Here is an 11,194-nt window from a genome sequence, read left to right as displayed (position 1 = left end):
TGGACACCAAGGCAAGGTAGTACCTAAAACTACTTTTAACTCGAGTAATTTTATTATTAGATTTTTAAGCTGACAGCATCCTTTTAAAGGGACATGGTTGGGTAAAATTTTATGAACCTCGTAGACTTTATCAACTAATACTCTTTAGTTGATTAAAATGGAGAGAATTTTTCAAATCCAATGTAATTTTCACTATTATTTACTTTTTACGTTTTTCCTTTCTTGGTCAATGAAAATAGACTAATTCTTGCAATTCTACTTTTGTTACTAGTCAGTTTTATTTTTAGGATCTCGTGCACTAACTCAGCTGTTTTTAGGCTGCAAAACCTGCAGATGAATAATTTAAATGACAATTTTTTTCCAAAATATAACAAAAAAAAAAGGAATCACAAAACTCAGGGCAGGGCGGAGGAGGTGTTTACACAATCTAAAAATTGGTTGCTAAATGTGGGTCTCTAATATGATTTGTTCAGCTGCAACAGTGTTTGCAAACTTTTGTTACACCCACAATCTTATGTTGCGTCTTCTATTCTTTGATTTAACCTTTTTCAGCCATTGCTATATTGTGGTTGCCATCTATCTGTCTAATCTAAGGTACTTATAGAATGCCAGTCACCGGAGTGTATAAGCACCAGGGTAACGTCACTTATTGCTGCAAAGTGCAAGGGATATGCAATGCCATGCTGCAGCAGCAGCAACCGAGCCTGCTTAGTTTACCAAAAGCAACTTCCCTTTTGATAGCTGATAAAGTGGATCGGTAACACACTGAACAAAAGGATCAGGCTGGCTTAATACAGGCTTCTGTTATCTATGTGTCTGTCTGTCCTAAAAGGATCGTGCTTGTAGATATCCCATAGCCAAATTACTTTTTAAAGTTCTTCATTTTGCAACCCAAACGAACAAAATGGAGGGCCAGAACAGGCTCTGTACTGTAAAATGGTACCATGAGAGCACTCGATCAGTACTTCTGGGGCATCACCACAAACCGATGGAGCTGTGGAGAGGTGAAAGTAGAACATGAGGGGTGCTCATCCCCTAGCCCTTGTGATGGCATGATTAACTCAGTGGGAACAGTTCAGGTTTTCTCTGCATATCTGTCCGTTCTTGATTTAATTCAACTGCCTTCTACCTGCCCCACTCATACTCTGCGATGGTTTCCACATCAGTGCCCAAACCTAATCTTTTCACTATCATTTGGTACTGATTCCATTGGGAGTTCTGTATAGCATAAGGAGTAAGGATGAGGTCCCATAGTGTCCTGCCTGCTGCCATCATCCTGGTGGTATAGGTGATGTAAGGCTGCATGCCCATCTGCCAATATTTGAAAACTATAAATAGGGACACCCCTACCCCTTTTAGCACCACTGAAATTCACTGGATCACAAGAGATTTTCAAAGGGACAGCATGTGGAAAGAGGAAATATTTGGGTAAAAATCATAATAAGGACAGCTCTCCTAAATAGAGGCAATGGTTATTAATATTTATTAGTACCTATTATGTTGTATTAAAGTATCCAAAAGTACGTGAGGTTCCTCGCACAAGGGAATAGGCCCAAAATCTCAAAAGTGACTAATGATTTTGGGTGCCTCAGTTTTTTTGAAGCCCAACTTTACACACCTGAAAGGGGCTTGATTTTTTGCAAAGTGATGAGGACCAGCCCTCTGGAAATCAGTCCTCTTTAATATGTTTCAGGTTGGGCACCATAAATCACTAGGCACTTTAAAAATGTAGGCCATATATTTTGTCTTTCTAGCTAGGTATCTTGATGGCCTCCATCACTAGAATAGCTCCAGGGATGTGGGTCCTGCCTTGGGGTATATCTACACAGCAACTGGGACGTGTGATTCCCAGCACGGGCAGATAGATACATGCTAGCTCTGCTCAAGCTAGTGTGCTAAAAATAGCCATGTGACTGCAGTGGCATAGGCAGTGGCTCGGGCTGCCTGCTTCACCCTCTGGATATATACTCGGGTGACTAGCCTGAGCCTCCATCTGTGTTGCTGTGGCCACACTGCTATTTTTAGGTGCTAGCTCAAGCAGAGCTAGCATGTGCACATCCACTTGTGCTGGGAATCGGACATCCTTTGGGAGCTTGCAAGCTGATTTCAGACATGACTCAATGAAGGAGGTATCAGAACACATGCAGGGAGAAAAGGGAGGAAGAGCAGGTTTTCCAGCAATGGGATTGCATAGTTACTCAGCAAAGGTTTGCGCTCATCATAGAAGTATAAGAAAAAATCATTCAATTTTTTGTAGATAAATGTCTTTGACTTGACATGCAGGCATCATGGTAGAGGTAGGTCTGAAGGAGGGATGAGGAGAAGGAAATGGTCTTGCACAGCAGCTCTGGAAGGCTTCCATGCAAAGGGGGCGGTGTAGAATAATAATAATAGGAGATATACCAATCTCTTAGAGCTGGAAGGGACCTTGAAAGGTCATTGAGTCCAGCCCCCCTGCCTTCACTGGCAGGACCAATTTTTGCCCCAGATCCCTAAGTGGCCCTCTCAGGGATTGAACTCACAACCCTGGGTTTAGTAGGTAAATGCTCAAACCACTGAGCTATCCCTCCCTGAAAGGTGTTAGAGATGGTGGTTTGAGAAGTGGATGAATAAGGTGTTGAAGTTACATCACTGGCAGAGTAGCAGGGGATGGCATGTCAGAAGAAACAAGGTCAGATAAATATGCTAACAGTGTTATCACTGTCTTTTCTTTCAGCAAAAGAGCCCTCTTCTCTTTTAACTGACTGCTTCCTCAAGTGTGCAGTCTTTCTCATAGTGAAATCTGCTATGAAATAGTGGTCTCTTTGTGAGATAAGCACATCCATCTCTGCCTCTCCGTTTGCGTGAAATGGTCATTACACCTCAGCATTGTTGGTGCGAAGAGCATTACGGGCAAAACACTGCACCTCCAAATCATGGCAGCATCCTTATAGTGCATCAACTCTGTTCTGTTTGTTTTTTGTTTTGAGAGCTTTTAACTTGCATCTTAGTTTGAGTGTCAGGCCTGTTTGCTCCAGTGTTGCAGAGTAAAAATGGGTTCTTTTTTTTTCTACCTTTCAAATGCCCTTCCTGTCACTTCACTCCCCCACTGAGTGTAAAAAAATTGGCTTATAACGAAGTATGTCCCACCTAATTATTATTGAATCAGTTGTACACCTGTGCCTTTTGTTTAAAAACAAAAAATGCTCAAGTTACCGGTATGTGGAAAAAACCCCAGTCTTCTGTGAAGGCACTAGGGTGACCAGATGTCCCGATTTTATAGGGACAGTCCCAATATTTGGGGCTTTGTCTTATATAGGCTCCTATTATCCCCCCACCCCGTCCCGATTTTTCACACTTGCTGTCTGGTCACCCTAGCAGGCACATTAGCTAGTTTACATACATTTTTATATTTGAACATTTAAAATGGAAAATGTATACTGTGGATGGATGCATGGTTAGATATTATGCAAAATCTCATTGATCTTGCTGAGACACAGCACTCATGCTGTAGTAGATCCATTCATGTGGTATCATGATGTAAGTGACAATACTATATCATGTCACTGTATGGTGGTGTTATTCTGCAAAGTGTCTGCTCTCCCTGGAATGCAAGATCTTGGCCAATAGAATAGGTGTAAAGTGTTCTAAGGTATTATCATACTATTCCTCTACCAAGATTTTGTATAACAGTTATATGTTTGCATACTTCATCTGGTTACTATGCATTGATATGCTATGGTATTTCGCTTGCCATGATTTTTGTGTGTTCAGTTTTTCTACAAAATCTTTTTTTTTTAAATAAAATAAGTGATACTACCTGCCCTACTATACTGCCCTAGAATGAGAGGGCAGGAGGGGGAGGATGTATGCAAAATCCATAATGGTTTTCAGCTCACCCTCTCATAGCAGGTTTGCCTTTGCAATATTAAACAGGCGTGAAAAGTACTGAAAACTTATTTTTATAACTGTGATTAGCAGATACAAGTGATTGAAATATGGAGGGAGAAGATTTGTTCAGTAAGACAGTAGATTTCACTTCTCAGAGTGGAATCACACTTTAAGGCTCTGGGAATTCTTCATTGACATTCAGACTTAAGGCTGCCTCTCCATTCGGAATGTGCCCTATCGAGCGTAGGTATTTTCTCACATATATTTATAACTTTGTTGAAGAAAATCTGATGATAAAGCATAATGGCCTTTTAAATGTTTCTGTGAAAGGGGTCATGTTACTCTCTCTCTCTATTACTCAAATTCTTAATCACAGCAAACAGCGGTCATTAGTTTTTGTGAGTATAGCAGCTAAATGAGCCAGTAACATACCAGTCATGATACTATACGAACTGAGGCAGGATATCAGAAATATACATTGGAACTGTATGCTTCTTGTAGTGTCAGTGTAAATATTTAACATTTTAAAAAAGTATTAAAGTCTTCCTGACAGTTATAGAAATGGCAAAAATCTTTTTTTTATTCTTCAGAATTGCAGTGAGATTTCTGCTCAGTGACTCTTCTGCATTTCTAGTAGCTCACTCATGCATGCCTGCTGTTAGTGTATTTATGCAACAGTCGCTAGATTTCTTGGGTCACCCTCCAAAAGTGCTCTTTGCAATTAGTGGTCCCTGTCTTCTATTATGGGACAAATCTTGCTCGCTTTATTCAAGGGAGCAGTACCTTTAAAATCAATGGGACTACAGCAGTAAGGGGAGTAGGACTGGGCCCTGGAGTATCTTCAGTTACCCATTATTTCCATACAGGATGCTATCATAACCAGGTGTTGAATACTTAAAGGTCGTATAATATTGGCAAAGAATGTGTGGTGAGGTACCTGTGTGGTGAGATACCTGCTCCTATGCTGCTCTATGGCAAAAGCATAGATTATGTAATAACATCAGCTTAAGATACTTCAGTGGATACTCTAGCAATAAATTTTGTCCAAGAGGTTTAACAGTATTATGTAATTAAAGCAGTCCATTCTGTATAATTTATGTAGCTATCTATCTATCATGTCATTGATCTTTTGTGGGAGGTATTTGGGAAGAAGGAGAATAAAGGAGCTGTCTTCAGAGCGTGGTTTTTCCATAAAAAATATACTGTGAATTTCCATAGCTACCGTGCGACTAAACTCTAAGTGACCTATAATCATTGCTCTTCTTTGTTGTTTTGTTTAATTCCCCTTTGGGGTAAATTTTTCTTCTCTCCAGTGGATGAGTCTGGGCTGATGCCCATCTGTTTCCCAGTTTAATCTCACAGCTCTTCTCCTCTACAAAGCAGATTTAATCACCCACACACTTGTATTTAAAAAGGGATGACAAGAAATGCGGCCTCCTCCCAGACTCACTGGGCACTGCCACGTGAGTGTATGGAGAGAGCAATAAGGTTCTTTACCTCCCTCTTTGAAATCACATGCCAGATTTCCAACTGGTGTAAATGGGTGTCATTCCATTGATTTCTATTAACGTCAGTGTCATTAGAGAGGAGCTAGCTCAGAGTTTTGCATAAATGCTGACGTGACCAAAGCAGGTTGTGTGGGTCTGTTGTATACTTAAATTATGATTGATTAATATTTCACCGATCCCACAATTGCTGCCCATTTCAGATAATTTTACACTTCTGCAACAAAACAGCGGTGGGGTGGGTTGTATCCTAAACAATAGGATGTGAGAATCTGGATGAAATACTATAGCCTGTGTAATGCAGAAGACCAGTCTAGACGATCAGAAAGGTCCTTCTGGCCTCTAAATCTCTCATAGATGTTTTGTGAAGCACCCACGGGGCCATCAATCTTTAGTGTATTTATTCTCACAACACCCCATTGTGGTAGGGAAATGCTATTTATCCCCATGCTATAGATGCGGAATGAGGCAGAAGCAATTTAAGTACAATCTTTCCTTGCAAAATCTGCCAGGGTTGAATCATCCCCTCTGTGAGCAGCAGAGACTCAGAACCCAGACATATCTCCACAATATCTTCCTCCAACCCCCAGAGGCCTCTCTGTGCAGATCGAACTCCGAGAGATGGTGAGCCAGGAGTATGACAGGTACAATTCCTCCTGGAGTTCCACCCAGCCCAACTGAGTGCAGCCACAGTGCTATGCTATGAAAGATTGCACTGTATGCTGCCCCCTGCTGGGCTGTTGCACAGTTAAGGGTGCTGGGTCATAATGTAAACCAGGGGTGAGCAAACCTTTTGGCCTGAGGGCCACATCAGGGAATAGAAATTGTATGGCGGGCCATGAATGCTCACAAAATTGGGGTTGGGGTGTTGGAGGGGGTGAGGGCTCTGGTTGGGGGTGAGGGCTCTGGGGTGGGCTGAGGTTGAGGAGTTTGGGGTGTAGGAGGGTGCTCTGGGCTGGGACCGAGGGTTTCGGAGGGCAGGAGGAGGATCAGGGCTGGGGAAGGGGTGCAGGTTCTGGCTGGGGGTACGGGCTCAGGTGGGGCAGGGGATGAGGAGTTTGGGGTGCAGGACGGTGCTTCGGGCTGGGATTGAGGGGTTTGGAGAGCGGGAGTAGGATCAGGGCTGGGGCAGGAGGTTGGAGCATGGGGAGAGGCTCAGGGGTGCAGGCTCTGAATGGCGCTTACCTCAAGTGGCTCCCAGAAGCAGTGGCATTTCCCTTCTCTGGCCCCTGCTAGCGCTGGAGCGGGGCCATGCTGCCGCCGGACCTGCTAGCGCTGGAGCGGGGCCATGCGGCTGCTTCGAGAGCCACGTGGTGCAGCGCCCTGGCTGGAGCACTGAAGTGGGGCAAGCCCCAGACCCCACTCCCCAGTGGGAGCTCGCAGGCCGGCTTAAAACGGCTTGTGGGCTGGATATGGCCCACGGCCCATAGTTTACCCACCTCTAATGTAAACCCTCTGCTCTGCACCTTTTTTGGAGAGGTTTGTGCTGCTGTAGATGATGGTCTCGTGTGGCCTTTGTGCTTCCCGAGCTCAGAGATTGTGATTATGCCTGGCCCCTGCATAGGGGCAGAAGAGGGGACTAGGGTCACCACCTGTCCAGGTTTTCCCAGGATCATCCCTTTTTAAGTGGTGGCTGTTCTGGGAAATCGGTAAGGGTGCTCAGTGCCAAGGCTGGATGTAGCCTCCCAATTCAATAGGTGCCCTAAACTACCGTGCTGAAGGGGCACACTGACCACCCACAGCAGCACCTTCTGCCCCAGCACCACAACTGTAAAGTGGCCTGATGAAGGTGGGAGGGCCCTGTGTTTGTTATATGATATGGGATATCTTCTCTAATGCAGAATGCTTTATCATCTTGATGACCATAACCAAACACAACCAGTGACCAAAAAAACATGGAGATGTTATTGTATGTAACCCCTAGCCAGAACTAGGGTAGGAATCATTACGTCATGAGGCTAAAGATAAGAGTATCAGAAGAAAGTGGGGGAGTTGGTTCTGATCCACCTTGCATTGACTTTTGCTGATGTAACTCCAGTGAATTCAATGGAGTTACTCCTGGTTATCACCAGTGTGACATCAGAATTAGACCCAGTGTTCCAGAATCTCAACGGGTGTCAATTGGTATAGCTCCATCAGTGCAATTGTTCCAATTCACACCCGCTGCAGAGCTGGCTCCGTTTTTTGATTGTTGGCATTGCATCCAGCATGTTGCCTTGAGAACAAAGGCTGCTTTTAAATTGCAAAGGTATATTATTATTATTGGATTTTTATATAGGAGCATGTGCATGTTGGGGACTTCACAGGAACAAGTGTGCTCCGTAGGACAGGGAGATTTACCCCAGCCTAATAACACGACCAATAGACATCAAAGCATGGCAGTGGACATTGACAGCACATTGACTAAATTTGGATATTAGGAGTAGGGCACTTGAGAGAACAATTTTAGCCTTTTATTTATTTGTCTGTCAGTCTCTTTGCTAAGGTTTATTTTAAATACCTTTATCTTGTGTCAAAAAGGCCAAGGACTTGGTTGTGACAGGTACACAGCCAAGCAGCATGTGGACACATAAGATTTAAAGTGGCACCTCTATGACTTATCTAGGGTGACCAGATGAGATGATGAAAATATCGGGACACATTGAGGGGGGAGGGGTCTGCCGGCGGAGTTAAAAAAGCAAAAACAAAAAACAAAAAAAAACCCCAGTGCTGCCGGCGAAGCGAAATACCGGGACAAATTGCGTCCCGACCAAAGATCGGTCGGGACGCGGGACAAACACCCAAATATCGGGACATCTGGTCACCCTAGACTTATCTGGTCTCTCCCAAAAACCCATTGGAGTATGTCTATATAGTTATATACAGAATGGAAGAGATGTATGCAGCTATTTAAAATTCTCACACCAGGGCTTAAAAAGACTGTGATCATCGCAGTTACATAAAATAACCCAACAGTTATATATGCATTAAAACATATACAAGTGGGGCCAGATTTTCAACAGACTCAACATTTTGGGTGTTGAGCTCTTTTCAAAATCTGACCAGAAGTGTCACAACGGGAGCTGCTGGTTGTGCAGAGCTTTTGAAAATCTGCCCCTTATTAGGTGCCTCAGTGGGAGCTGAGCTCTTTTGAAAATTTACCCTCAATTGTGAGCACCGAGCACTTGAAAATTTAGCTGTGAATGTTTATCCATCTTTGTAAAATATTTTGAAATCTGTGGATGAGAAGTGCTACTCAAAGGTTGTCAATTATTATTATTTATTATGAATGAACTTGCCATTGTGACTGAAGCAGAAAACTGAATAGGAACCCCCCAAAAGGCCCTATCTATAGTGTACTAGCCAGGGATGCTGTAACATACCTTAAAATAATGTGGTACTGGAAACTGAGTAGTAAGAAGAGGGAGGGAGACCAGGCTGTTTTGAAAATAATCTGGAGGTTTATGACTCAAGTAAAACAGTGAATTGACCATATCAGAATGGGAATATCTGCCGATCCCAGAGGAGACAATCAGACCATGCTCATTCTAGGACACTAAAGTTCATTCTTGGTACTCTGGCTAGTAAGGTTGCTGCTTTCTGGAGTGAAGGAAATGTGCTTGTAACAATGTTCTATGTCCCATATAGAAAAGGTACGGCGTAGAGATCCTGTAGGGACTCTCTCATGTTATCAGAACTTCAGTCAGGATCAAAGGATCAGCTATATAGAATCCTAGCTTGGACTGGACAGTAAAACTAGCTTGTGTCATAGCTCCAATGGGGAAATGAAAATTTGTCAAAATTTGAAAAGGGGAGACAGGGAAGGTTAAATTAAAAAGAAAATAGTAGTGCAGGGTTACTAGGGAAAAAACTCACTATGGAAACATGATTAAATGTGATTTAAAAATCCAAAGCACCACAGTTAAGTGTGCTTGTGTGCATGTGCTGTTTGTACCAGTTTATATATAAATAGATTTTCTTCTTTCAGAATTGCAGATGCCACAAAGGAAACTAATCTCCACTAACTGAATGGTCGTCAAGGATGTGAACTCTGCTCTTTTTTTCTAGCTGTGTGAAAAGTTTAACCCCCTGGGCTTGCACCTCCTTTGGTTTTCATGATGGCAGCAACTAGTGGAGAAAGCCAGCTACAGAGGATTATCAGAGATTTGCAAGGTATGGTGCCTGTTGCAGATTAATTCTGTAGGCTGGGCTGCATTCCTCATGTTTTAATTGAAGGTGAGGAGTGTTTGTCTGATATTTGTGTATAGCACTGTAACAGGAAATTGTACCGTTCTGTATAGATGTGACTCTGATTTCAAATGTTACATAAAGTTTACTAAGCCTTTTTGTAGGATCTTAAATTATGTCTGTTTTACAACAAAGAAAAAATTCTCTCTGGTTAGGATCTACTCTTTCTGTAAACAGTGTGTTGGATTCTTCTCTCAATCACAGGAGAAACGCCACTGAAGTCAACAGAACTAAACGGTTGCAAATAAGCGCAGTGTGAGAGTGAGGAGGATCAGATCTGATTTCTTTTTCCCTTTTTTTTTTAATGCACACAATGGGTCATTCATTGTTCACTAAGACAAATACCTTGTTCACAATACCGTGCTGCAAACAGTGATGACAGGCCTCCATGGGAGGGGAAGAACGGGAAGGAGGATGAGTGAGGATTTTTCCTCAGTAATCAAATATGGGCATGAGGAAGAAGATCCAGGAAGGATGGTCTTATGGTTAAGGCACAGATTAGTTAGGAGACTGTTGTTCTTTTTCCAGTTTTGCCACAGATTTCCTGTGTAGCCTTGAGGAAGGCACATAGGGCAAAATGTTCAAAACTGATCAATGGTTTTGGATGCCCACCTCTAGGCCTATTTTTCATAAGTACCAAGGACCCACAACAAGCCCAAGTTTGGCTTTCAAAAAATGAAGCACCTTAAATCAGTGGCCAGTATTCCTGTGCCTCAGTTTCCTCATCTGAAAAATGAGGACAGTTGCGTAGCTCGCAGACGTTGTCAAGCCTTAATTCATTAATGTTCATCTAGCACAGGGGTTCTCAAACTTCATTGCACCGCGACCCCCTTTTGACAACAAAAATTACTACACAACCCCAGAAGAGGGGACCGAAGCCTGAGCCCCCCTAAGCCCCACTGCCCCGGGCTGGGAGAGGCCAAAATCCAAGCCCTGCTGCCTTGGCAGAGAGAGCCAAAGCCGAAGCCTGAGCACCATTGCCCTGGATGGGGGCGGGGGCCACAGCCAAAGCCCAAGGGCTTCAGCCCCAGGAGGGGGGCCTGTAACCTGAGCCCTGCCACCCAGAGCTGATGCCATTGAGCTTTGGCCCCGGGCTCCAGCAAATCTAATACCAGCCTTGGCGACTCCATTAAAATGAGGTCACGACCCACTTTGGGGTCCTGACCCACAGTTTGCAAATCCCAAAATCTAGCAGATTGGCTCCTAAAACAGAAAGTGCGATATAAGGGCAAAGAACTGTATTGCTTTTTCTTTGTATGTGACTGTTCAAATGGTCAACAGCTGCAACGGAGATGAAATTTAATCTTTGTTTTATTTATATCATTACAATGAGAATCTTCAACCACTGTTGTTTTTGACAGCTCAAGGGGAATAGAACATGATATATTAGAGCTGTGCCTTACACCTGTCATTGCTTCCTTCTCCAAATAATCCTTTTTCCCTCCCCCTTTCTTTTTTAGATTAAAAATATAAATTGGTGAGGGGGGAAAGGCAAAGTCTTTTCACAGATTTAATAAACTACAGGAGGAGATTTAGGTAGGGAAGATGTCATTACGCAATCTGGAGATTAGAGTTCTTGAAATGTATTGGAG

At 43.2% G+C, this 11,194-nt stretch overlaps 1 protein-coding gene across 5 annotated transcripts in view; it reads left to right on the top strand.

The window, feature by feature from the left end:
- Positions 1-7,496: 7,496 nt before the first annotated feature.
- The window catches only part of FYCO1 (FYVE and coiled-coil domain autophagy adaptor 1), an 81,266-nt gene continuing 77,568 nt past the window's right edge, over positions 7,497-11,194 (top strand). For 2 of the 5 annotated variants that reach the window (XM_045007324.1, XM_045007323.1), the window contains exons 1-2: positions 7,502-7,623; positions 9,343-9,527. In XM_045007324.1, coding sequence (XP_044863259.1) covers positions 9,470-9,527 — 58 coding nt within the window. In that variant the 5' untranslated portion in view covers positions 7,502-7,623; positions 9,343-9,469. Of the gene's footprint in view, positions 7,624-9,342; positions 9,528-11,194 lie in introns of all 5 variants that reach the window. The other 3 variants (XM_045007321.1, XM_045007325.1, XM_045007322.1) reach the window with 2 other exon arrangements.

Source organism: Mauremys mutica, chromosome 2, assembly GCF_020497125.1.
Source record: "Mauremys mutica isolate MM-2020 ecotype Southern chromosome 2, ASM2049712v1, whole genome shotgun sequence".
Taxonomy (NCBI): domain Eukaryota; kingdom Metazoa; phylum Chordata; order Testudines; family Geoemydidae; genus Mauremys; species Mauremys mutica.
Note: the sequence above shows the minus strand (reverse complement) of the source record. Positions and strands in the feature narration are given on the sequence as shown.